Source organism: Carcharhinus amblyrhynchos, chromosome 29 (genome assembly GCF_965287045.1).
Source record: "Carcharhinus amblyrhynchos chromosome 29, sCarAmb.v2.hapA, whole genome shotgun sequence".
Classification (NCBI taxonomy): Eukaryota; Metazoa; Chordata; class Chondrichthyes; order Carcharhiniformes; family Carcharhinidae; genus Carcharhinus; species Carcharhinus amblyrhynchos.
In genome coordinates, this window is record NC_137352.1 from 6,876,048 (window position 1) to 6,903,819 (window position 27,772).

The 27,772-nt window shown below is 44.2% G+C and overlaps 1 protein-coding gene across 1 annotated transcript in view; it reads left to right on the plus strand.

The window, feature by feature from the left end:
* The window catches only part of usp28 (ubiquitin specific peptidase 28), an 89,295-nt gene that overhangs the window by 3,894 nt on the left and 57,629 nt on the right, over positions 1-27,772 (plus strand). Inside the window, exon 2 of the mRNA XM_080214688.1 lies at positions 25,479-25,556. Within this exon, the coding sequence (XP_080070814.1) occupies positions 25,479-25,556 (78 nt within the window). The remainder of the gene's footprint in view (positions 1-25,478; positions 25,557-27,772) is intronic.

Below are 27,772 nucleotides of genomic sequence, written 5' to 3' on the forward strand. Positions count from 1 at the left end.
GGGTCACTGACCCTGCATGAAACCCCTCCCCCCCAACCTGGGAGCAGCAGTGGGCATAACTCTGGTTCCACTCTGAGAGCAGAAAGTGTTTCAAAATGATACAAAAGAAGATGTGTTTTTTAAAAAGTAAACCTGAAGGCACTGCTGCCTCATGGCGCTAAGGACCCAGTTTCGATTCTGGTCTTGGTCACAGTCTGTGTGGAGTTTGCATGTTGTCCTCATGTCTGCGTGGGTTTCCTCCGGGTGCTCCGGTTTCCTCCCACAATCCAAAGATGTGCTTGGCCATGGTAAAATTCTCCCTCAGTGTACCCGAACAGGTGCCGGAATGTGGCTACTCGGGGATTTTCACAGTAACTCTGTTGTGGTGTTAACGTAAGCCTACTTGTGACGATTATAAATAAACTTTGAATGAGTTGGAACCTCAAATTGTCAGAGCAACTAGAACTGCAGAATTTGAGAGGAAAATCTGTAGTCAGCTTCAGCTGGTTCTGAAACGTCCCCTTGAAGCTGACAGTGGCCTTTAATGCTATTTTTAGTTTAGTGTATCTTGCGGTGTTCAAGGTCATCCAGTGCCTGTATCTAAAAGTGTTGGTGATTTAGTTGCGGCTGAGAAACTGCTGGTCAATCATCCCTTCCTTCTATTTATTTAACTAGCATTTAATAAAATATTAGCCCTTGTTATCTTTCTTCCCCATTGGGAAATCTTTTGCAGTTCGTGGGATGTGTTCTGCAACATGCCTCTGCAGAAATCGAGGCCATCAAGTTTACTCAGTTGATAATGCAACACGACTGTCGTTGTTGGGCTAGGTGTAGTTTTCTTGTACTGTGGAACTTAAAAATAGATACAAAAGTGAGTGAAGATTGGCTCCAGTTCTGTCCTTCACCAATTGGCTTTCTGGAATAAAATGTTAGCAAATTAGAATCAGCTCCTGATTTCCTTTTAAAACCAGCAGCATAAAGAACAAAAAAAAATTACAGCACAGGAACAGGCCCTTTAGCCTTCCAAGCATGCACTGACCATGCTGCCTGATTGAACTAAAATGTCTTTCCAGGGACCATATCCCTCTATCCCCATCCTATTCGTGTATTTGTCAAGACGCCCCTTGGAAGTCACTATCGTATCTGCTTCCACTACCTCCCCAGGTAGCGAGTTCCAGGCACCTGCCACCCTCTGTGTAAAAAAAACTTGCCTTGTACATCTCCTTTAAACCTTTCCCTTGTACCTTAAACCTATGCCCTCTAGTAATTGACTCTTGCACTTTTGGAAAACGCTTCTGACCGACCATCTATGATCGTGACTTCAGTCTCCAGGACCCTAAATTCTAGAACGCCTCCCTTTGCCTCTCTTCCTGTCTTTCCTCCTTTCAGATGCTTGTTAAAACCCTTGACAAAACTTTTGGTCATCTGTCTTAATATTTCATTATATGGTTTGATGGAATCATAGAATTCCTACAGTGCAGAAGGAGACCATTTGGCCCATCAAGTTTGCACTGACTCGCCGACAGAGCATCTTACCCAATGTCCACCCCCTGCTTTTACCCTGCTAATCCTCCTAATTTTAACATCTCAGCTCACTAAGGGGCAATTTAAGGTCAATCCTCCTCACCTGCACATCTTCAGATCATGAGAAGAAACTGGAGCACCGGAGAAAACCCAGAGAGAGAGAGTGACAGAATGTATAAACTCCACAGAGACAGTCACCCAAGGCTGGAATTGAATCCAGGTCCCTGTCGGTGTGAGGCAGCAGTGCTAAACACAGTGCCATTCAAATTTTGATGTCAAATTTTGTTTTACAGTGCCCCTGGAAGGCAGCTCAGGACGTTCTATTATGTTACAAGGTGCTGCAGAAATACAAGTTATTGCGGTTGTATTGAGGAAGGATTTGTGCCCTGATCAAACTGGTCTCAGAGGGTTAATTTGAGATGTCAGATCTTGGTCACTGGATGGGATATCTGATTGTTGGTGGGCTGGAAATGAGAGCATATCAGGAAGGGAATGGTAGAAAGGCTGGTACTTTCTTCCTGAGGTCCTATCAATTGCTGTGGAACAACACATTTATGGACTGTTAGCTCAGTTTAGCGGGATGACTGATTTGTGATGCAGAGCGATGCCAACAGCACAGGTTCAATTCCTGTATTAGCTGAGATTATATGTGAAGGCCCGGCCTTCTCAGCCTTGACCCTCGCCTGAGTTGTGGTGATCCTCAGGTTAAATCACCACCAGTCAGCTCTCCCCCTCAAAATCATAGAAACCCAACAGTGCAAAGGAGGCCATTCGGCCCATCAAGGGTGCACCGACAACAATCCCAGTTTGGCCCGATCCTTGTAATCCCACACATTTACCCCACTAATCCTTCTTGCCCCTTAGTATCTCGGGGTGTGTAGGTTATGTAACATGGCCAATGCACCTAACCCACACACCTTTGGACTGTGGGTGGAAACTGGAGGAAACCCATGCAGAGACATGGAAAATGTGCAAACTCCACACAGACACTGATCCAAGCTGGGATTCGAACCCAAGTCCCTGGAGCTGTGAGGCAGCAGTGCTAACCACTGTGCCACCGTGCTGCCCCAAAGAGGAAAACATCTTATGGTCATCTCAGATTATGGCGACTTTACCGAATGCTTGGAAATGCACTGAGGCCCCATGAAAAGGAAAAGTCTAAATTTGCTGTTTTTAAAAGGGATTTGCAGTGGTATTTGTACTTATATTCCTTAATTACTTCATATTTTGTGCAAGCTATTCGAATGTTGGTTGCAATTTAGCACATTAATTGCAGTTTGAGTTCACCTGCCATAGAGTTCAGTTGTGAATGTTGAGTTATGTAGTAAATAGGTCATATCCCTTGATTACAAGGCAGTAATGTGACGAAGGATTTGGATTATATAATAATTGGGGGAGATTGAAATTCAAGCCATCAACAGTTCATCTGAATCCTATTTCATTTTGGAATTGCTGTATGAAAAATAAGTGCTGTGCCTCTAGCTCACCTAACATAAATAAAAAACAGAAAATGTTTGAAATAGTCAGCAGGTCAGGTAGCATCTACAGAGAAAGAGAAAAATACCATCTATCATTCCAGTCATCATATTCTAAAATGATAATGGGGTTGTTGACTAATCAAACAGTATCTACAGGTTAGTGTGTAGACCCAGGCATGAAATGAGGAAAGACCCATAGCTAGAGAGTATTGGGAATGATAGGTCTGTACTTGCCTGTGACCCCAAAGCCATGCAACGTTCATCACACATCAGGTCTCAAATTACTCATTCACTGTGTGTATTTGCTGCAGCCAAGCAAGAGGTGGCTTTATTTAGACTTTGAACCTGTTTGGCTATTTTGGCAGCGTCTCTTGAAGAAGCCAGTGAGAGAAACATAGAGAACAGAAGCAGGAGTAGGCCATTCTACCCTTCGAGCTGCTCTGCTATTCAGCAGGATCATGGCTGATCATCCAACTCAGTAACCTGATTCCCTGCCCTACTCCCCACCTCCCCACCACTCCCCCATATCAACAAAACAAAGAACAACGCAGCACAGGAAATAGGCCCTTCCTTTGATCACTTTCACCCCAAGAGTCATATCTAACTCCTCCTTGAACGTATGCAATGTTTTGGCCTCAACTGCTTCCTGTGGTAGCAAATTCCACAGGCTTGCCACTCTCTGGGTGAAGAAACATTTCCTCATGTCAGTTCTAAAGAGTTCACCTCTTATCCTCAGAGTGTGACCCCTGGTTCTGGATGTCCCCGTCATCGGAAACATCCTTCCTGCATCTTCCCTGTCTAATTCTGTTTGAATTTTATAGGGTTCTATGAGAACCCCCCCCCCTCATTTTTTTGAACTCCAATGAATACAATCCTAACCAACTCAATCTCTCCTCCTATGTCAGTCCTACCATCCCAGGAATCAGTCTGGCAAGCCTTCTCTCTATAGCAAGAACATTCTTCTTCAGATAAGGTGACCAAAACTGCACACGGTATTTCAGGCGTGGCCTCACCAAGGCCCTGCATATTTGGGGCAAGACATCTTTGCTAATTCCCCAGAAACAAGGATTTGGATCTTGCTATGTGGCACACCTGCTGGGAGGGCAGGAGTACCAGAAGAACATACTATGCTTTGTTTTCCAAAAGAGTGGTGCAATTATTTACTGGGGGAAAGTCAAATGCCAGACCGTTCATGCCTCATTTGGGCACAACCTTTGTTTTCTTACCTATAGAATCATCATAGAATGCCTTCAGTGCAAAAGGAGGCCATTTGACCCATCGAGCCTGCACTCATCACCAATCCCATCCAGACCCTAAACCTGTAGTCCGATGTATTTACACTGCTGGGCCCCTGAAACTAAGGAGCAATTTACCATGGCCAATCAACCTAACCTGCACATCTTTGGAATGTGGGAGGGAACTGAAGCATCTGGAGGAAATCCACACAGACATGAGGAGAATGTGCAAACTCCACACAGGCTGTGACCCAAGCCCGGAATCAAACCTGGGTCCCTGGTCCTGTGAGGCAGCAGCGCTAAGCACTGTGCCACCATGCCGCCCAGTGTACCCATTGCTGTTCTTCTTGGCTTCTATATCATGTTAATCTCTCCTGCCCTCCAGCCTATCAGAGGCCTTCTCTTTTGTTCTCTTCTGCCCTCTCCTCTTTCTACTGGTTTAAAAACCTTCACATTTCTATCTTCCTCTGTCCTCATGAAAGGCTATACAACTCTCTCTCTCTCCATAGGCGCCTCCTGAGTATTCCCAGCAATGTTTTGTTTTTAATACTGATTTCCAGCATCTATGGTATTTTGCTTTTGGGCATTTGCAAGATGACTGATTATGGAAGTGTTAAATTCAAGATTAATCATCTGATTTATCATTGAATGTCATTTGAGTACAAATATCTGAGCAAATACAAATCCTGTCTTGATTCTTGCACCAAGTACAACATTTCCATCACTTTTATTCAAGATAAGAATTTCATGACTCGGGAAGGTTTCCAGTTAACAGGAACAGTCTGCAACTCATGGACAAGGGACCAGCAGCTAATGGAAGGTTAACCTTTACTTGGCGAGGCAATATACATGACTGTAAGTGAAAGCTAGAATATTTGCGAAATTGGCATCAATTGGAAATCATTTAGTTTGAATGTTTTTTTGGTCTTTTGCAGCTGTGGGTATCACTGGCTTGGCCAGCATTTATTTCCCATTCCTAACTGCCCTTGAAGAGGTGGTGATGAGCTGCCTTCTCGAACCCGCTGCAGTCCATGTGGTGTAGGATGCCCACAGTGCTATTAGGGAGAGAGTTCTTGGATTTTGGCCTAGTGAAGGAACAGCAATATAGCTCCAAGTCAGGATGGTGAACGGCTTGTAGAGTTGGAAGGTGCTATCAAAGGAGGTTTTGTGAGTTCCTGCAGTGTAGCTTGAGGATGATGCACACTATGCATGTGAAGGGAGTGAATGTTTGAAGGTGGATGCCAATCAAGTGGGCTGCTTTGCCCTGAATGGTATAAGTTTCTTGAGTGTTATTAGAGTTGCTCTCATCCAGGCAAGTGGGGAGTATTCTATCAAACTCTTGACTTCTGCTCAGTAGCTGGTAGACAGGCTTTGGGAATCAGGAAGTCAGTTACTTGCTGCAGGATTCCTACCCTCTGATCTGCTCATGTAGCCACAGTATTTAAAAGGCTAGTCCAGGTAGGTTTCTGGTCAGTGGTAATCATACCCCAGGATGTCAAAGTTCAGAAATTCAGCAATGGTAATGCCATTGAATGTGAAGGGGTGATGGTTAGATTCTCTACTATTCTTGATGGTCATTCCCTGGCACTTGTGTGGCACGAATGTAATTTGCAACTTCTCAGCCCAAGTCTGAATATTATCCAGGTCTTGCTGCATTTGGACATGAGTTGCTTCAGTATCTGAGGAGTTGCGAATGGTGCTGAATATCATGCGGTGATGAATGAACATTCCCACTCCTGACCTTATGTCGGACGGAAGGTCACTGATGAAGCAGCTGCAGATGATTTGGCCTAGAACACACTCTGGATGAACTGCAGTTTTGTCCTGGAGCTGAGAAGATCGGCCTCCAACAGCCAGAACTATCTTACTGAGTGCCAGGTATGACTCCAACCAGTGGAAAATTTTCCCCCAATTCCCATTGACTCCAGTTTTGTTTGGGCTCCTTGTAGCCACAGTCAGTCAAATGCTGCTTTGATGAGAAGGGCAGTCAGTCAGTCTCACCTCATGTTTGGAATTCAGTTCTTTTGTCCATGTCCAAACTGAGGCTGGAATGAGGTTCGGCTGTGTGGCCCTGACAGAATTAAAATTAAGCATAAGTGGGTAGGTTATTGCTAGGCAAGTGTCACTTGATAGCACTATTCATGATCCATTACTTGAATGATGCTCAAGAGTAGACTGCTGGGGCAGTAATTGGCCGGGTTAGATTGTCCTGCTTTTTGTGTATAGGCCATACCTAGGTATTTTTCTACATTGCTGGATAAATGCCAGTGTTGTACCTGTACTGGAACAAGTTAGTGAGAGATGCTGCAAGTTCTGGAACACAAGTCTTCAGTACCATTGCTGGAATATTGTCAGGGCCCATTGCCTTTGCCGTATCCAGTATCTACAACTGGATCTTGATGTCAAGTGGAGTGAATTGAAATAGCTGAAAACTGGTTGAAATCTGGAAAAGGCCGATTTCATTCACGTGGCGATCCTGGCTGGAGGTTGCAGCAAATACTCCTGTCTTGTCTTTTGAGCTGATGTGCTATCATCCTCCATCATTGAAGATGGAGATATTTATGAAGTCTCCTCCTCCAGTGAGTTGTTTAATTGTCCACCACCAACTGGATGTGGCAGGGCAGCAGAGTTTAGATTTGATCCATTGGTTGCGGAATCACTCAGTTCTGCCCGTTACTGATGCTTACGCTGTTTGGCATGCAAATATTCCTGTGCTGGATCTTTACCAAGTTGACATCTAATTTTTAGTTGTTAATTATGCTTGGCCTGCCGTCCTGCACTCTTCATTGAGCCAGGTTGATCCCTTGGCTTGCTGGTAAGGGTAGAGTTGAGGATATGCTGGGCCATGAGGTTACAGATTGTGGTTGAGTGGTGCTTCTGAGCCAGTCTTAGTGGTGGACATCAAAATCCTCTATCCAGGGTACATTCTGAGCCTGTGCCACCTCACTGCTTCCTCCAGGTTGTGTTCAATAAGGGGAGAGGGAGGATATAGTAATCAGCAGGACGTTTCTTTGTCCATGTTTGACCTGATGCCATGAGACTTCATGGGGGTCCAGAGTTGATGTTGAAATCTTCTAGGGCAACTCCCTCCCAGCTGTATGACTCTATGCCTTTACCTTTACTGGGCCTGTCCTGCCAGTAGAACAGGACATGGCCATGGATGGTGATATCTAGGAGATATGATTCCATGAGTATGAATGTCAGGCTTGACTAGTCTGAGACAGTTCTTCAAATCTTGGTGCCAGCCCCCAGATGTTACTAAGGAGGCCTGCAGGGTTGATTTTGAGGTTGTTGTCTCCAGTGCCTTGGCCAAAGCCAGGTGGTCTGACCAGTTTTATTCCTTTTAGATTTTTTACTGGTTTGATACAACAGGGTGGCATTTAAGAGCCAACTATATTGCTGTGGATCTGAAAACACATGTAGGTTGGCAGATTTTTTTTTCTATAGGACCTTGTGAAACAGATTTTTATGACAATCGACCGTAGTTTCATGGTCATCATTAGACTTTTAATTCCTTTGGGTGGCACAGCGGTTAGCACTGCTGCCTCACAACATCAGAGGCCTGGGTTCAACTCCGGCCTTGGGTGGCTAACTGTGTGGAGTTTGCATCTTCTCCCCATTTCTTCATGGGTTCCCTCTGAGTGCCCCGGTTTCCTCCCACACTCCAATGATGTGTTGGTTAGGTGGATTGGCCATGCTAAATTGTCTCTTAGTGTTAGGGGGTTTAGCAGGGTAAATATGTGGCGTTTTGGGGATTGGGTCTGGGTGGATTGTTGTCGGTGTAGACTCGATGGGCCGAATGGCCTCCTGTACTCTAGGGATTCCGTGAGTCTAATTCCAGATTCCATCATGATATGATTCAAAGCTGGATCCTCAGAGCATTACCCTGGCTTTCTGGATTGTGAATCCAATGACAATACCAGTATGTCACCCTGTTCCCATTGGAATTTAATCATGATGGATCTAATCATGACAAAAAGTTTTTAGGTTGTATGATGCTTTCTCTCCTCCCATTTTGTGTCTTGCCGTTAAACACCAAGTTAGTTCTTACACTCTTTATATTGTATACTGGATAGCACTGGTTTTGAATTGAATCTCATCTGTTAGAACACTACCTCTTTGTTCCTGTGAATTAGACTGGAAAATGTGTCAGATAGTACTGAACAAGGGGTTCCTATGTATGTATGTGTGTGTTTTGAGTGTATGGTTGGAGTTTGCTCTTTAGTTCCAGTCTAGGGGATATTTATGTAGAGCTTTCTGTGGCGCTAATAAGCCTATAATCTAATCTGGAGTTTAACATTTTCTGAGTGTTTTCCCTTTCATCTCTTGGAAGTACTAATTCACTCCGAGTACGTATCCTCATGTACTTGGTTCATTGCGTACATTACTAATGTGACTCTGGGTGGTGAGTCTAAACAGGCAATGGAACATGGGGGACATCATTGGTTAAAGTGATTCTGCCCCAGTCTGACATCAGGTCCTACGTAGACCCGTCCAGCAGGCTTCACAGCAATAAGATTTGGAGTATTCACTGATTCATGGCTGGCTATTCCTTCCTCTCCTCACCAGCAACACCAGTGTCAGTTTCCTCTTCCATCCATCCCTCTCCTCCCTCACGTCAGCCCAGACCCATCCTGCTCACAGCTGAAAAGTAATGGGGCCCCGATAAGACCAAGAATCTTCCTTGTCTGTATTACTCAATGAATTTTGCAGATTTTTTCATGAGTCACTGTGATGTTTGCCTGTTTTTGTTGTGGAGAAGCAGTTTTTTACTAAATTATGAGATGTGGGTACCACTGGTTAGACCAGCATTTATTGCCCCGTTCTAGGTATAGAATCATAGAATCCCTAAAGATCATTTGGCTCATCGAGTCTGCACCGACTCTGACTCTGAATATCTTACATAGGCCCTCTCGCCTGTCTTAACCACGTAACCTCACATTTCTCATGGCTAATCCATCAAACCCACGCATCTTGTGACACTAAAGAGCAATTCAGCATAACCTGCACATCTTTGGACTGTGGGAGGAAACAGGAGCACCCAGAAGAAACCCACACAGGCACAGGGAGAATGTACAAAGTCCACACAGACAGTGACCCAAGACTGAATTGCATACGGATCCCTGGCGCTGTGAGGCAGCAGTGCTAATCACTGTGCCACCCTCGATGCTGGTGGTGAAGCTGCCTTCTTGAACTGCTGTAGTCCCTGAGGTGTTGGTAGACCCCCTGTGCTTTTAGGGAGGATGCTCCAGGATTTTGACCCAGCCACAGTAAAGGAACAGAGAAATATTTTCAATAAGGATGGTGCGTTACTTGGAGTGCAAGCAATAGTGCTCTGAGGTATTTGTTGCCCTTGTATCTGTATCTTCACATGCTTCTGCTGCATAGAAAGTACATCAAAATGCACAATGTAGCTTAACTGGTCCATGTTCAAACAAGTTGCACCATCCTGTCAGAATAATCTTCTATTCCTTTCTCTTTCATGTGTTTATCCAACTTCCCCTTAAGTGTTAGAATGTAACCAGTGACAACTTTGTATTGGATGTAATGTGACCAATAGGAACAAGATGTAAGGATCAGTTGATCCAGTAACCCACGGAACCAATTAGAGTGATGTAATAGTCACTATCAATAAGGAACTATGTAGAATTGTAGGGAGTTTGGAGTGGCCCAGGGTGAGGCCCCAAGTTTGGAGTAATGATGTTTCTTTATTAGACCCTTTCTTAGATTTATAAGTTGAGTAAGTTTTGTTATATTTTCATTAGCTGCATTTTAAAGAGTTCCTTCTGAAGAATCATTAAATGCATACATGCTGTTTGCAACAATTACCCACAACAGCTAATTCTGCATTCCAATCACTTTTGGAGTAAATAAATTTCTCCTGAATTGAATTTAATAGTGACTATTTTGCAGTGTATTTAAAAATCCCTATTTTTGGTCTTCTCTGCATTTACCTGATCAAAAAGCTCAAGCGTCTATTTTCAGGAGAAAAGAGCCCCTGTAACCTGCGTAGACTCTTATGTCAGACTCCTATTTATCGACTACAGCTCAGCCTTCAACTACATTATTCCTACAAAACTGTGGCCTGGGGTTTGGCTCCTCCTCCTTCGTTAAAATGTGACTGGATCCTGAACTTCCTAACCCACAAACCGCAATCAGTAATGATGGCCAACAACACCTCCCCCACGATCATCTCAACACCAGTGCCCCACAATGACTGTGTGACCAAATTCCCCTCCAACTCAATTCTCACGTTTGCTGGTGACATCATTGGATTTCAAATAATGACAAGACAGAGTACAGGGAAGAGATACAGAATCTGGTGAACTGGTACAACAACAATAAACTCTCCCTCAATGTCAGCAAAATGAAGAAAATAGTCATCTCCACTATGATTCCTGAAGACGGACATGCCCCTGTCTACATAATTGGGGATGAAGTAGAAATGGTCGAGATCTTCAAGTTTTTAGGTGTCCAGATCACCAACAATCTGTCCTGCTCCGCCCCACCATGCTGACACAATAGTTAAGAAAGCCCACCAATGCCTCTACTTCCTCAAAATACTTCTTCAAAATCAAAATAAATGGGCGGCACAGTAGCACAGTGGTTAGGACTGCTGCTTCACAGCTCCAGGGTCCTGGGTTCGATTCCTGGCTCGGGTCACTGTCTGTGTGGAGTTTACACATTCTCCTTGTGTCTGTTTGAGTTTCCTCTGGGTGCTCCAGTTTCTTCCCACAGTCCAAAGATGTGTGGGTTAGGTTGATTGGCCATGCTAAGAAATTGCCCCCTAGCATCCAGGGATGCGTAGGTTAGAGGGATTAGTAGGCACAATAATGTAGAGATATGGGGGTAGGGCCTGGGTGGGATTGTGTTTGGTGCAGACTTGATGGGCCTCTTTCTGCACTGTAGTGTTCTATGTTCTACTAAGGAAATTTTGTATGTCCACTATGGCTCTCACCAACTTTTACAGATGCAACATAGAATATGTCCCATCTGGTTGTATCACAGCTTGGTATGGCTCCTGCTCAATCCGAGACTGCAAGAAATTACAAAGGGTCGTGAACAAAACCCAGTCCATCACTCAAACCAGCTTTCCATCCATTGACACCGTCTATGCTTCTTGTTGCCTCAGAAAAGCAGCCAGCGTAATTAAGGGCTCCATGCACACTGGACGTACTCTCTCCCACCCTCTTCCTTTGGGAAAAGGAGACAAAAGCCTGAGGTCACGTACCAACTGACTCATGAACAGCTTCTTCCCTGCTGCTGTCAGAGTTTTGAATGGATCTACCTCGCGTTAAAATGGTCTTTCTATATACCCTAGCTTTGACAGTAACACTACACTCTTCACTGTCTTCCTTTCCTTCTCTATGAATGGTATGCTTTGTCTGTATAGTGCGTGAGAAGCAATACTTTTCACTGTAAGCCAATACATGCAACAATAAAAAATCAAATCAAAATAGCTTTGTTTAGTGATTTGTGTATTGGGACCCCTTTGCTTCATTATTCCGATTAAACTTTTATTTTCCAACGCATATGTGGCCTCCTCAATCTTCCTACAAAATGCACCTCTTAACATATCTATATAAAAATTCATTTGGCAATTACATGCCCATTCTGAGAATTTATAAATGTCTTTCTGTATTTAGTGTAACCCTCCCCTCTGATTTAATGTCATCCACAAATTTTGAAATTGACTTTTTGATTTCTAATTTGTTATGTCCCAGCCGAGTCCTGGAATCTCTCAATGTTGAATGTGCCTGGGAGAAAATAAATATTTGTTTGCATCGCTACCTCTTCGAGCAGCTGTTCGGCGGGTTCTATTTCTGAACCTTCCTCATGTTAAATACATGGCAACAGAGATATTTCTGGGGGCATTAAACCAGTTGGCCTTAAGTTGTTCAGGTTTCAGCACAGTGCACCTGCAAGCAATCAAAGTAACTCATTGATGTCAGATTTTCCGTAATGGTACAGTGGTTAGCGCTGCTGCCTTACAGCGCCAGGGACCCGGGTTCAATTCCAGCCTTGGGTAACCATCAGTGGAGTTTTCACGTTTTCTTCATATCTGTGTGGGTTTTCTCCGGATGCACTGTTTTCTTCCCATACTTCAAAGATGTGCGGGTTAGGTTGATAGGCCGTGCTAAATTGCCCTTTAGTGTCGGGGGATTAGCAGGGTGAATATATGGGGTTAGGGCCTGGGTGGGATTGTTGACGGATGGTATAGGCTCGATGGGCCAGATGGCCGCCTTCTGCACGATGACGTATGTCAGTTAGATAATCTTCAAATTAAAAGGTGGTTTGCATGAATATTGCATCTCATACGTAAATGAACAGCTGGTGACAGGATGGCAGCTGTAGCTGAGTGGAACAATGATCAAAGTATTGGTGCTGACGCAGGAGATGTTGTGGTCACAGGGCTGTCTGACTCCCTGATTTTGCACCTCAATCAGAAATTTTTCTCTCTTCACTTCTTCCTTTCCAGGTTCCTAAACTTCTGAATCTTCTCCAAGTGGCCATTCATTGGATCTTAGACTGCCTCACCTGCACCCCCACTTCCCCGCACTCTGTCCTTTCTGAAAAAGAGTGGGCTTGCATTGATAGAGAACATTCTAAAAGGATTTTCAGCCAATGAAGTGTTGTCACTTTTATAAGTAAGGAAATGTGGTAATTGGCTTGTGCACAGCAAGATCCCACAAACAGCAGTGAAAGAATGAGCAAATAGTGTTTGTGTGATGCTGACTGAGGGATAAATATTGGTCAGGGTACTGGGGATATATCTTTTGGCTTAGTCGAGTCCTATGTGCGTTCTGGCAAGAATAGGCGGAGTCTTGTTTTCACCACCTATCCCGTAGATGGCACCCCTGACAGAATAGCACTGGGAGTGCCAGCCTAGACTTTGTGCTCAACTCTCTGGATTGGGACTTGTATCCACAACCTACTGACTCTGCGGTGAAACTGCTACCCACTGAACAGGGCTGTTGCTGCAGACCACCTTGGAGCATTCTTCTATAGGCTGTCCACAAGCACAAGCTGCTGTGTGAATTTAAACAGTGGATCCAAAGGGGAAAATGCTGGAAAATCTCAGCAGGCCTAGCAGCATCTGTAAGGACAGAAAAGAGCTGACATTTTTGAGCTCTTCATCGTAGGAATCATAGAATCCTACTGTGCAGGAGGAGGCCATTCAGCCCATTGCGTCTGCACTGACCACAGTCCGTCTCAGGTCCTATCCCCATTATCCCATGAATTTACCCTAGCTAGTTCCCCTGACCCTAAAGAGCAATTTAGCATGGCCAATCCAGCTAACCCACACATCTTTGGACTGTGGGAGGAAACCGGAGCACCTGGAGGAAACCCACGCAGACACGGGGAGTTTGCACAAACTCCATCCAGACAGTGACCCAAGCCAGGAATTGAACCAGGGTCCCTGGTGCTGTGAGGCAGCAGTGCTAACCATGCTGTCCATGATGGACTGGAAATGTCAGCTCTTTTCTCTCCTTACAAATGCTGCCAGACCTGCTGAGATTTTCCAGCATTTTCTCTTTTGGTTTCAGACTCCAGGATCTGCAGTAATTTGCTTTTATTTTAAACAGCAGATATTCAGGCTCGCTCTTGGATCACACAACAATTTAATGATAATTGCTTCTTTTGGTTCTGTGTGATGGAGCACAGTTCTAAACAAAAATAGGTTTTGTTTACTCATGAAAAGCCAAGGAAATGAAGGCAGAGGAAAGACCAGTGTACACAGTTGCTTCCTGGATAGAAAGTGGATTCTTTTGCTACAGATAATCACTTTGTGTTTGAACAAACATTCCTAAGGATTATGGGATTATTAGCTGATGTTTTCTCAAAAAGTAAAACTCACTCATTGTAATAGATTCTGTGTAATTAGTGACCTCTTTGATAAAAACGTTGAGTTTATGATTTGTCATAAGTCAGTGATAAATGTGATTGTGTGACTGTTGACTGCAGGAAATCTATTTTTCTTGGTGGCAGTCATAAAAGTTAACAGCTGGGCTGTCTGAAAGGAGTGCCACTCTGTCTGCCCAGACATCAACTTGGCTTAGTTGGTGACGCTTGGCCTCAGAGTCAGAACTTCATTTCATTGCATGTGGGCATCCCTATATCAGCATTTATTGCCCACCCCTAATTGTCCCTTGAAAAGGCTTGGTGGCGAGCTGCCTTCTTGAACCACTGCTGCCTATGTGGTGTAGCTATACCCATTGTGCTCTTCAGAAGGGAGCCTCCGGATTTTGATCCAGGAATGCCATGAGTTCAAGTCCCACTGCTAAACCTGGGTGCTTAAGAAAAGAAAGGCTGCTGATATTTAGTGTTCTGTTGTAGCCTCCGGACATCTCAAAGTGCTCTGCGGCCAATGCAGTCTAGTCACTGTTGCAATGTAGGAAACACAGCAGCCTGTTTACTCACAGCAAGGTTCCACAAATGGCAATGTGGTAGTCACCAAATAGTCTGTTTCTTTAGTGATAATTTGGGCTAATATAAGAGAGCTGGATTGAAGGATTTCTCCATGCTGAAGGTAACATCCTGTACCCGACACGTTAAGTTGATAGACACTGGCTTGTTAGTGTGGTTAAAGTAAACACTATGGTACAACTTGAAGAACTGGGATGAATTTACAAAGCTTTCAGAATCATAGAATAGATGCATGGAATCCCTGCAGTGCAGAAGAAGGTCAGTCACCCTGCACTGACAACAATTCCGCCCAGGCCCTATCCTTGAAACCCCATGTATTTATCTTGATGTGTCTAGGGCGGTGGATAGAGGAGAGCCGGTGGATGTGGTCTTTCTTGATTTTCAGAAGACGTTTGACAAGGTACCTCACAAGAGGTTATTGCAGAAGGTAAGGGGGCATGGAGTTGGGGGTAGGGTGTTAGCGTGGATAGAGGATTGGTCCTCAAATAGGAGGCAGAGAGTGGGGGTTAATGGGTGCTATTCAGATTGGCGGTTGGTGACTAGTGGAGTGCCCCAGGGGTCGGTGCTGGGGCCTCAGCTATTTACCATTTATATAGATGATCTGGAGGAGGGAACCGAGTGTATGGTGTTGAAATTTGCTGATGACACCAAGAATGGTGGAACGGCAAATTGCGCGGAGGGTGTGGAGAGTCTGCAGAAGGATCTAGATAGGCTGGGCGAATGGGCCAGGAAATGGCAAATGGAATTTAATGTTGGCAAGTGCGAGGTGGTCCACTTTGGTAGGAATAATGGTAGGAAGGACTATTACTTACGGGGCGAAAAACTGCAGCAGGTGACGGTGCAGAGGGACCTCAGGGTCCTTGTGCATGAGTCGCAAAAGCCCAGCCTGCAGGTGGAGCAGGTGGTCAGGAAGGCGAATGGGATGCTGGCCTTCATAGCGAGGGGGATTGAATATAAAAGTAGGGAGGTCTTGCTGCAGCTGTATAGGGCATTGGTGAGGCCGCAGCTGGAGTACTGTGTGCAGTTTTGGTCGCCGCACTTACGCAAGGATATTTTCGCCTTGGAGGGAGTGCAGAGGAGGTTTACTAGGCTGATACCGGAGTTGAGGGGGTTGAGCTATGAGGAGAGGCTGAATAAACTAGGCTTGTACTTGTTAGAGTTTAGAAGAATGAGGGGAGATCTCATTGAGACGTATAAGATGATGAATGGGATGGATAGGATAGAGGTGGAGAGGCTCTTCCCGCTCAGAAAGGACAGTAGGACTAGGGGGCACAGCCTCAAGATAAAGGGGGGGTGGTTTAGAACAGAATTGAGGAGGAACTTCTTCACTCAAAGGGTGGTGAATCTCTGGAATTCTCTGCCCGTTGAGGTGGTGGAGGCTGCCTCGCTAAATATTTTTAAGACGCGGGTTGATGGGTTTTTGATAAGCGAGGGGATTAAGGGCTATGGGGAGAGGGCGGGAATGTGGAACTGAGACACGACAGATCAGCCATGATCTTATTGAATGGCGGGGCAGGCTCGAAGGGCTGGATGGCCTACTCCTGCTCCTATTTCTTATGTTCTTATTAATCCCCTTGACACTAGGGGGCAATTTATCATGGCCAATTCACCTAACCTGCACATCTTTGGACTGTGGCAGGAAACTGGAGCACCCAGAGGAAACCCACACTGACATGGGCAAGAATGTGCAAACTCCACACAGTGACCCGAGGCTGGAATTGAACCCAGGCCCCTGACGCTGTGCGGCAGCAGTGCTAACCACTGTGCCGTCCCTGACCAACATTCCTCCCTTAGTGTACAATCACCAAGTTGCTGTTGGGGAGATGTTTACAGTGCGTTATCAGCTCAGGTTTGTTGCTCACTCAACAACTGCAGTGTGGCATTTCAAAATAGATCACGTTCTGAGCATTTCAGGGTCATGTGGTAAAGAGCTGGAAAGTAGCTTACTGAATTGAGCAGTGTGGGGAGGGAGAAATTAGCAACTGTGAATTGCTATTGTAATTGTTGCAAAACTTATATTGCATTATTTGACATGTTAGAGACATGTGACCAGTGGTATTTTACAAGTGTCTAAATCACGTTCGGACTTCTCTTCTGCTAACCTGTGCTGTGCAAAATCAATAACAAATGTAATGTTACAAATATTGCATTGAACAGCCTTAAAGCACTTGGTGTTTTTTTTCGAGATCTGTGGACTTGAATGTCATTGGCTCTTTCAGACAACCAAACTCATGGAACACTATGTTATACCTTTGTGGAATTTCAGTTTGAGTCTTACTATATGTATGTTGTCTCTGATTCTGTGCTTAATTTAGTGATGAGGAGATGTCCTGTGTGTTCTCACACCTCATTATTCAGTGCTTCTAATATTGCGCTGCTCTCAAGAGAGGATCATTTCCTGGGCAGTGATCGAAGGCACTGCTGACCAAATCCAGGATTTCCTGGCATTTCCATCTCCGTTTCTGTTGCCTGAGATATTTGTCAAAGCGAAGTGGGTGAAACCGCAGAACAGATTACTTCTCATTCCTTTCTCAGAACGACACGATGCACAGATGGAACAGAACAACCTGTGAACACGTTGCTGTCATTCTCCATATCAGGCCAATTACATCAGTTGATGCTAACACTTGCAGCTCCCAATCATCGAGTTAGTTGCCACCTCCAACACGTTTTTACTTTGGTCGCAGGGGGAGGCGATGGCTCAGTGGTGTTATCGCTAGACTATTAATCCAGAAACTCAGCTAATGTTCTGGGGACCTGGCTTCAAAACTCGCCATGGCAGATGTAGCAATTTGAATTCAATTTAAAAAAAAGTCTGGAATTGACAATTTACTTGTGACCATGAAACCATTGTTGATTGATGGAAAAACTCATCTGGTTCGCTAATGTCCTTTAGGGAAGGAAATCTGCCATCCTTACCCAGCCAGGCCTGCATATGATTCCAGAGCCACAGCAATTTGGTTGGTTTTCAATTGCCGTGAGCAACTAGGGATGGGCAATAAATCTGGCCAGCCAGTGATGCCCATGTCCAATGGATGAATCCGGAATGCACTGCCTGGGAAGGTAATGGAGGCCGGAAGCCTTACAATCTTTAAAAAATATTTGGATGGGCACTTGAAATATTATAACATTCAAAGATCTGGGACAAGTGCAGGAAAATGGGGTTTAGCGTGCCTTTAGTGGTAGGACTCAATGGGCCGAAGGGCCTTTTCTACTCTGTATGATTCAATGGGTGGAATCCTATGGCTTTGCTCATCTTGAAACTACAAAATCCCACCTAAGGTAAATGAATCTTTCCATGTTCCATCCCTCACCTGCTCTGATTCCCATGGTGGACAGGATGATAAAATTTCAACCTATGACTCTATCTATAAATCTCTATTTGTAAACACCTTCACAGCAGCATCCCAGTGAACTGTACTGTAACCCTGCTGCACTCAGCCCATGACCTGAAATTCCCTCCCTAACCCTTTCTGCCCCGCTACCTCTCCATCCTTTAAGATATTCATCAAAATATTCCGTTTGACTCAGAATTTGCTTACCTGCCCTTGTGTGATTGCATCTTTGGCAGCACTCCTATGAAATTCCTTCTTCATTATCGTGTCAAAAGTTTTGATCGCGTTTTTTGAGTGTAGGTACATTTATGCCACTATTCTGTGACAGCGTGCAGATAACAGTGACAATTATTCTTTTGATTAGCAGGATGAGAGTTCAAAATGAAAAGAAAACTCTTTCGGTTTCTTAAAGGAAAATCTTTTGCTACGGCGTTGTCTGCACTTCAGCTCCGTGCTCCTGACCTACAGGCACTTAGTGCAGAAAGGGGCAGCGAAGGAGAAGGCCTAACTTCTGGGCCAAACTCGCCATAGGCCCAGGCAGCGGGTGACCGAGAGGGTTGTTTGACCCGACTGGCCACCCCTCTATTGTGGCTGCGTTTGCAGCTGTCTCTCCCCGGGCATTCTGTGCTCGGTGGGGTGCCTTGTCGATTCCCTTACTCACGATTCAGTTTAACATTTCAGTTTCATTTATGATCTGCTTTCTGTTTCAGGCAGTATTCCTTTAAAGGGCTGCCCCTCTAATTACATTTCTCAATTTATTTGACTTAATTTAACTGGTTATTAGATTTACCCAAAATAGGAATGTTATCCACGCCACTTGTCCTAAATCCTTGCATCTCCAGTTATAGTTTATTTATTTATTAGTCACAAGTAGGCTTTCTTTCAACTGTAATGAAGTTACTATGGAAATCCCCTAGTTTCTACATTCCAGTGCCTGTTCAGGGGGAATTTATCATGGTCAATCCATCTAACCAGTACATCTTGGAGGGCCAAAGGGCCTGTTCCTGTTCTCTGATCTTTGGATTGTGGGAGGAAGCCAGAGCACCTGAAGGAAACCCACTCAGACATGGGGAGAATGTGCAAACTCCACACAGAGTTGTGCAATGTGATCACTAACATCCTGTTGAACAGGCAGACAGGACTTAACATTTTTGTGCTGACGGAGTGCACCTCTGATACGTGATCACTGTTAATTATAAAAATCCTTCTGGCAACTGAAGAAGTTAAGAGTTTCTCTTTAATAGTCCCAGAATTGTTATGCCATTCACGCAGATGTATGTCACAGCTGTGAGTACACTCAATGCATCCATTCAGAGAGATATGCAGTCCTTTCCAAATTGGGTGACCCCACCAGAGAATGGTCTAATGCCCTTATTGCTGAAGTTATTTATAGTGGGTTAGCAATGTCCTCCCTCATTCACGTTATCTGTTGTTGTGGTGCAATGGAAAATACTGAACATGTCAACATTACAGATTAAGATTAGAATTCACAGTCTCTTTGCACTCTGTTGCCCTTGTAATTCTTCTTCTGAAAGCACTTCTCTTATCAATGCAGCCCTCTCTATAGTAAAAAATGTTTTCAGTGGATATAATAGTGTAGTGTTTATCTTACTAAGCTAGTAGTCCAGCGGATGTGATCTAATGAAGATCTTTAAAATTATAAAAGGTTTGATAGGGTAGACAGAGAGAAATGTTTCCACTTTCTGGAAGCCCATAACTAGGGGTCATAAATATAAGATGGTCACTAATAAACTCAGTAGGGAATTCAGGAGAAACCTCTACCCAGAGAGACGTGACAATGTGGAACTTGCAACCAGATGGAGTAGTTTTCCATAAAATCTATAAAATCGTTATGGTGCAGAAAGAGGACATTTGGCCCATCAAGTCTGTGTCGACTCTCCAAATGACACTCTATCTAAGACCGAATCTCCACCGTAACCCTGCGCATTTACCATGGTTAGTCCACCTAACCTGAACATCTTTGGTCTGTGGGAAGAAACCGGAGAATGTGCAAACTCCACACAGTCACCCAAGGCCAGAATTGAACCAGGGACTCTGGCGCTGTGCCAACAACTGAGTTACTCATTTGGTGAATAGCGTGAATGTATTTCATGGAAAGCTGGATGAGCACAGGAAGCAGGGGAAGGCAATGGTGATGCAGTTCGGTGAAGTGGAATGGGAGTTTACTGGTTTGGAATATTAACACCTCATAGACCAGTTTGTTTTATGCTGTTAAGTTTTGAGAATTAACTTAATTTATTTTTCTCTTGAATACAGAAGGCTGAGGGATGACCTTAGGGAGCTTTTGTAATTATGAAACGCTTGGTATAGTGGGTATGGAGAGAATGTTTCCTTATGGGGATGAGCATAACTGGAGATCCTGAATATAAGACAGTCACTAATCAGTTCAGTGGGGAATTCAGAAGCAATTTCATTGCCCAAAGTGTGGTGAGAATGTGGAACTTGCTACCACAGGGGGTGGTTGAGGCAAGTATTATTGATGCAAGGGGAAACTAGACAGTCAGATGAGGGAGAAGAGAATGGATGCGGAAAGATGGGCGGAGGCTGTAGGGAAGCATGAAGTCCAGAATGGACAGGTTGGAATGAATGGCCTGGTTCTGACCGGGTATGCCAGACTCTTAACATTGGCTTGCCCCTAGGACCGGGGTTGACACCGCTGCAGAAGCTCCCCCACGCACCAACAATGATGACATGAACTTCAAGTTCTGTGGATGTCTGTGTCATGGGAGGACCCACAGAAGATGAAGTTGTTACTTACAGCTTGGACATGCTGGAACAACAAGGTGCCTACCATTAATTACACTTATACTCTAACAAGAATAGGCCCTTTCGAAGAGTAGAAGAATGACAAATCAGTAAAGTTTTAGGCCTGTGTTTGGTTCTTCCCATGAATAAGAAAATGAACAGTTCCTTGGCAATGTGTCATGTGAAAAGTGGAGTGGTATTCGAGGCCCTGCCGAAAATAGCTCTGTTGCTGGGACAGTGCCGGACTTACCTCCATATACGTCTGATAGCACATGCCTTGGCTCCTGAAAAGAAGTAAACAGGTTCTGCATATATGCTGGCCTCTGTTCTTTTCTTAGCCTCTCATGCACTGACATTGCAATTTTTCATGGAAGGATCTAGCACCACGTCTGCTGCAAAGGACATGTAGTACTCGGCCAATGACTGCTGTTTTGCTGTGTATTAGGAACTTAAAGTGTCTTGTTTATGATGGGGATTACCTTCACAGAAAACCTTACCCAACTGAACCTCAAATGGGTTGTCGCCTGTGGAAAACTTGGGTCTCTTCCCCCGTATGGTTTACGTCTCTGACTATTGCCCAGTCTTGACAACTATCTGATGATTGTCAGGATAAGGTAGAAATAATCCCTGTGCATTTAACTTTTTGTGCAGCTGAAACTGAAGTGTCTGTGCTCCTTCGATAGCTCAGCTGGTAGAGTAAAATTGACATCGTTCGGTCGCTGGTGAAATTCCATTCGAAGGAAGTGCCATCTCTAATTTAGGGTGGCACTGTGGCACCGCTGCCTCTCAGTGCCAGGAACCCAGGTACAATTCCAGCCTTGGGTCACTGACTGTGTGGAGTCTGCAAGTTCTCCTCATGTCTGCATGGGTTTTCTGCAGGTGCTCCGGTTTCCTCCCACTGTCCGAAAGACATGCTGGTTAGATGCATTGGCCATGCTGAATTGCCTAAAGATATATAGGTTAGGGGGATTAGTGGGGTAAATTTGTGGGGTTACAGGGATGGGCTTGAGTAAGATGCTCTGTCAGAGAGTCGGTAAAGACTCGATAGGCTGAGTGGCCTCCTTCTGCACTTTAGGGATTTTATGAACAATCCCCAACTCCAAAAGTCAGCATCTGGCTTCACCTGGTCACACCAAGCAAAGTTTCTTCCTGCAAACAAATCTGGTTACTGTTTCATCATTCATTGGGAGGCAGAGCCTCAGAGTTGTCTAGTATTACCACCTAATTCTATCCTCCACCACCACCACCCGCCCCCCCCCCCCCCCGTCCCCACTCCTGAGTGCACATACATGGAGTTTGATGACCGTTGTCCTCTTGAACCCTACTGTATTTAAATACTTGGCAAGTTAAATAAATAACATAGCCCGCTGCTCCACACAACAAATCATTCTTTTGCGGAGAGGACGCCCTACAAATACCGGCAAAATAGGAGGGATTTCTGTAAATATTGGCACACTTCTGAGGGCCCCATTCAAACAGTGGCACCTTCCCAGAAATACCTTCTAAATGTTGAATCACCCGCATTGTTGTTTTACCTGTGTGGGAGGCTGCACTATTGGCAGGAGAATCATACCATGTGATAACGTGCCGAAGAAATAAGAATGACCTTACATTTGTATAGTGTCATATCACAGAATAATATTCAGCACAGAAGCAGGCCATTCAGCCCACAGTTCTGTGCCAGTGTTTGTTCACATCATCCCACCTCATCAACTTATCCTTCTGTTCCTTTCTCCTTCAGCTTCTTATCCAGTTTCCCCTACGTGCATCTATGCTATTTGCCTCAACTAAACCCTGTGGTGGCAAAAATGGTTCCAGAGGTGAGAAACTTCAGTTATGAGGATAGGTTGGAGAGGAGAAGGTCGAGAACAGTTTGATCGAAATGCTCAAAATAATGAGGGAGCTGGACAGAGTAGACAAGGAGAAACTGTCCCCTGTCTTAAAAGGATCGAGAACGAGAGGGCACAGTTTTCAAGTGATTTTCAAAACCAGCAAATGTGATGTGAGAAAATTTTTTTCCACACAGCGAGTAGTTTGGGCCTGGAATGCACTACCTGGAAGTGTGGTGGAGGCATCAGATGATTACTTGAATAGAAACAGTGTGCAGGGGTATGGGGAAAAGGCAGGAGAATGGCACTAATTCATGATGCTTATTCGGAGAACTGGTGTAGATATAATGAACCAAATGGTCTCCTTCTGCATTGTAACGATTCTGTGAATTTCCACATTATTACCATTTTCTGGGTTAAGTTTCTTCTGAATATCACATTGTTGAAATAGCTCAAACCCTTCACAGGAGCATTTAACTTTTGTATGTGGTGACCATTTGTTACAGATCAAAAGCTCCACTTTCTGTTCTACCAGAGCCATTGGAAAACACTCTCTAATGGTTTGACAATACCCTCTTCTTCAATGTGGGGGCAGAAAACAATGTTCTCAGTCCCTTTATCCAATTAACAAGTCGATATGTGGAAAGACGTAAAATGCAAGAAGCTTAATTCGAAGTGAAGGAAAGTTTAGGGAGTAGATTTTTGTCCTCATTGGAAAGACAATATAGCGGCTGTAAAAGAAGATTGATTTTTAATAACACCAAGAGTTGCAACACTATCATTGTGCCTCAGGGGCTGGGAAAACTCGATTCAATGAAAGACGTTTCTGATCTTTAACTCAAGACAACCGCAAGGAAATTGAGCACTTAGGGCTAATTGGAACAGCCAGCCTGGATTTGTCAAGGGAAACTGGTGCTCAGCTAATGAATTACATTTTTTGAGGAAGTTTCAGCCTTATTTGATGATGGGATTGCAGTAAATATTGTACATTTGAGCTTTGATCAAGTGACTCTTAAAGTGTCAGCTGTGGCTCATTTGGGTCAGCACCGAGTCAAAATATTACCTGGCAGGGGGTGAAACTATGATCGTGCAGGTGACGAGGCTACCCCATTGCACTTGCTGTGTGCTGACGCCTGCCTTGTGGGTTTTGCCCAGGTTAGGGTGTAGTAAGGGATCAGTAAGTAAACCAATGACATCAAACTGAGACATCACTTCATGCAATTTTTCAAAGCCATCATGACCTTTTGGCTGAAGTGAAGGATGGGGTGCAATGCCTCATCTTGTCAGCCTGGATCTTGTTTATCCCTCTTGTGGGGTCCGTGAATTGGATTCAATTTGAATCTTTTGTTTTGGATGGAATGAAGAGAAGTGATTCACCCAGGATGAGATTAGCCCCATTGCACTTTGGGTGTGTTGATCCCTGCGATGTCCCCAAAGGCAGGATACTCAACTGCAAAAAAAGAGTCCCACTCCAAGTTGCTCCTCTGTTCAAAGTGCTGTCTTTCACATGACATATTAAACTGACAGTCCATCTGCCCACTTTGATAGGCATAACAGATTCCATGGCAATCTTCCGAGTTTTTTTGCAGCATTTCTTGTTAATATTCATTCTTCAACCAATATCCAAAAACATTATCTGATTGTAACCACTTTGCTTTTTGTGGGATCTTGCTGAGTACAAATTAGCTCCTCTGTTTCCCAATGTACAACTTATGATCATGCTTCAAAAGTAATTCATTGGTTGTAAAGCGCTTTGCGACAGTCTTGAAAAGTGCCATAGAAATTGAAATTCTCTTTAAAGTAAATGTGTTCAGGCAAATTACACAATTTTAATCTTTATTATTAGGGTGACAAAGTGGTGAGCACAGCAGTCTCTCAGCACCAGGAACCCGGGTTCAATTCTGGCCTGGGGTCACTTTGAGGGGTCAGCATGTTCTTCTTGTGTCTGCATGGGTTTCCTCCCACAGTTTGAAAGACATGCTGGTTAGGTGTGTTGATCGTGCTAAATTCTCCCTCAAATGTACCCAAACAGGTGCTGGAGTTTGTTTTGACTTGATTTATTATTGTTACGTGTATTAACATACAGTGAAAAGTATTGTTTCTTGTGCGTATACAGACAAAACATACCGTTCATAGAGAAGGAAACGAAAGAATGCAGAGTGTAGTGATACAGTCATAGCTAGGGTGCAGAGAAAGATCAACTTAATGCAAGGTAAATCCGTTCAAAAGTCTGACAGCAGCAGGGAAGAAGCTGTTCTTGAGTTGATGGGTATGTGACCTCAGACTTTTGTATCTTTTCCCAAAGGAAGAAGCTGGAAGAGAGAATGTCCAGGAGGTGTGGGGTCCTTAATTATGCTGGCTGCTTTGCTGAGACAGAGGGCAGTGTAGGCAGTCAGTGGTTGAGAGGCTGGTTTGCCTGATGGTTTGGGCTACATTCATGACCTTTTATAGTTCTTTGCAGTCTTGGGCAGAGTTGGAGCCAAACCAAGCTGTGATACAACTAGAAAGAATGCTTTCTACGGTGCATTTGTAATAATTGTTGAGAGTCATAATTGACATGCCAAACTTCCTTAGTCTTCTGAGAAAATAGAGGTGTTGGTGGGCTTTCTTAACTATAGTGTCGGCATACTGTGGTGACTAGGGAATTTTCACAGTAATTTCATTGCAGTGATAATGTAAAGCCAATTTGTGATACTAATAAATAAACTTTAAAAAGAGAAGTTGGACCGAAGTGGTAGTATTTGGGTGCAGAAATCTTGATTGGGCTGAGTTCTGTGTATTCTGATTCTCAACCAGTGGGTTCAGGTGGGTAACCTGACAAACTTCATGGTCTCAGTATCTGTACAACACGAGCAACGTGCTGATTGCTATTCCTTTACTCACTTTTCTCCATTTTGTTTGCAGAACATTTGCTTCATCATCAGCCAGCTGCGTGAAATCACGGGGATTCACGACAATCAACTGCTGCACAAAGCACTCCAGGTCAGTTACCGCTGATTAGTGTATCTAAATGCAAGCTGCACTGTATGGCAGGTCAGGATGAGCAAAACCATTTGACCGATCTTAGCCCATCCAGCCTGAAAGACACCTTGTCCTCAACAAGCCCACCATCTAACCGCTTCCGATTGGATGCCTGGGTTATGCTTCTGCTATCCAGTGTGTCAGTCATTGTGATGAAATAATCTGGATGGTGCCGTGGGTAGCAGTGCCAGGGATCCGGGTTCGATTCCCAGCTTGGGTCACTGTCTGTGTGAACTCTCCATGTTTTCTCCGTGTCTGCATAGGTTTCCTCCGGGTGCTTTGGTTTTCTCCCACAGTCCAAAGGACGTGCTGGTTAAGTGCATCAGCCATTCTAAAATTCTACCTCCATGTACCCAAACAGGCGCTGGAGTGTGGTGACTAGGGGACTTTTTGCAGTAGTTTCATTGCGGTGTTTATGTAAGTCTACTTGTGACACTAATAAATAATCTTCAAAAATTTTTAAACTATGAAGTGAGAAGGTTAACTGTAATTACAGTGTCTGGTTACTGAAATCATGAGATGAAATTACAGCATCTGGTTTAGTTCTATGCTTTAAATTCCTCTGTCAGCCATTCAGGTTGGTAACTTAGCGAATTGCACAAGCTTAGTGTCTATAGAGCATAAGGAACAATTAACCCTTCTCCCATGATACTTTAATTCAAGTCTGTAAGAGAATGTCTTGATTAATAAAGTACTGTTCGACTTTGCTTACTTGTTAGAACAGCTCCTTATTGGAAATCCTGATCAGTAATAATGGTGGCAATGGATCATGGAATCAAAGAATCCCTACAGTGCAGAAAGAGGCCATTTGGCCCATCGAGTCTGCACCGACAATAATCCCACCTAGGCCCTATCCCCATATCCCCACATATTTACCCTGCTAATCCCCCTGACACTAAGACTGTATTTAGCGTGGCCAATCCACCTAACCCATACATGTTTGGAGTGTGGGAGGAAACTGGAGGAAACCCATGCAGACACGGGGAGAATGTGCAAACTCCATGCAGACAGTTACCCGAGGTCAGCATTGAACTCGGGTCTCTGGCGCTGTGAGGCAGCAGTGCCACCGTGTCGCCCAATGCAGAATTTTTAAAAAAATTCTTTGGATGCAGTTGAAATAATTCTTTATATTATGTAGAGTTATAATGGCGCAGAAGAAAGCATTCAGCCAATCGACTCCATTCCAGCGCTCTCTAGAGGAATCGAGCCAGTCCCATTTCCCCACTCTGTTCCTCCAGAGGCCTGCAAGTTTATTTCCCTCAAGTGTCCATCCAATTTCTTTATGAAATTGTTCATTATCTACACTTCCACCACCCTCATGGGGCAGCAAGTTTCAGATCATTGTCACAGCTGGTGTTACGATCCCCAGTTGATGTTAATACGAGGCAAGGGTGAAACTTAGCTTTATGGTTCCTAACTTTTTTTGAAACCGCGGAGGAGAGCTACTGAGCAAATTCACAGGAATCAGCTGATAAACTTTTAGCACATGGAATAAAATATTTATTCAACAAGAAAAGTGAACCACCTTACACCAGACAAAAAGGTTGGAAAGATACAAATATGAGAAGACAATTCAAATTCATGCTATTCCTTTACACCAGCTACGTCTTTACACACAGGCAAACCAATAAAGAATTACCTCTAGTTTGACACAAAGGCGTCAAGCTTGTTACTGGCACAGTTGCAAATGGTTTTCCTCTGGTGAATTCCTGAGAATTCACTCGATGCTTTTCACCCAATTCCTTCATCTCCCTGGGACATCCAAAAACTGCACCCTAAACTCTCAGTTTCTACAACTGCAGAGCAAACAGGTGAGTTTCCTAAACTCAATCTTCCAGCAGAATCTCTGTTAAACTTATCACTATATTGAGTTTTGCAACTGGTTATTCGGTCAACTATTATCCCCAATAGCTTTGAAGCCTTTCTTATTAGAGAGTTTAGAATTCCTGTCACCTCTCTCTGACACACACTGAATTCTTCTGTCTTTTCTCTAAATCCCTGGACTAATGTTACTAGGTGACTGAAGTTTTTTCTACTCTCGATTTTCCTCTGCAGCCACTAAACTCTCAATTGCTTTTAATCCATCTCTTTAACCTCATGGTTTATAAAATGTAAATGTACAAACAAATCCAGAAGACTTGATCTTTCAGTCATGAGTCCATCCACACTTCCTGGCA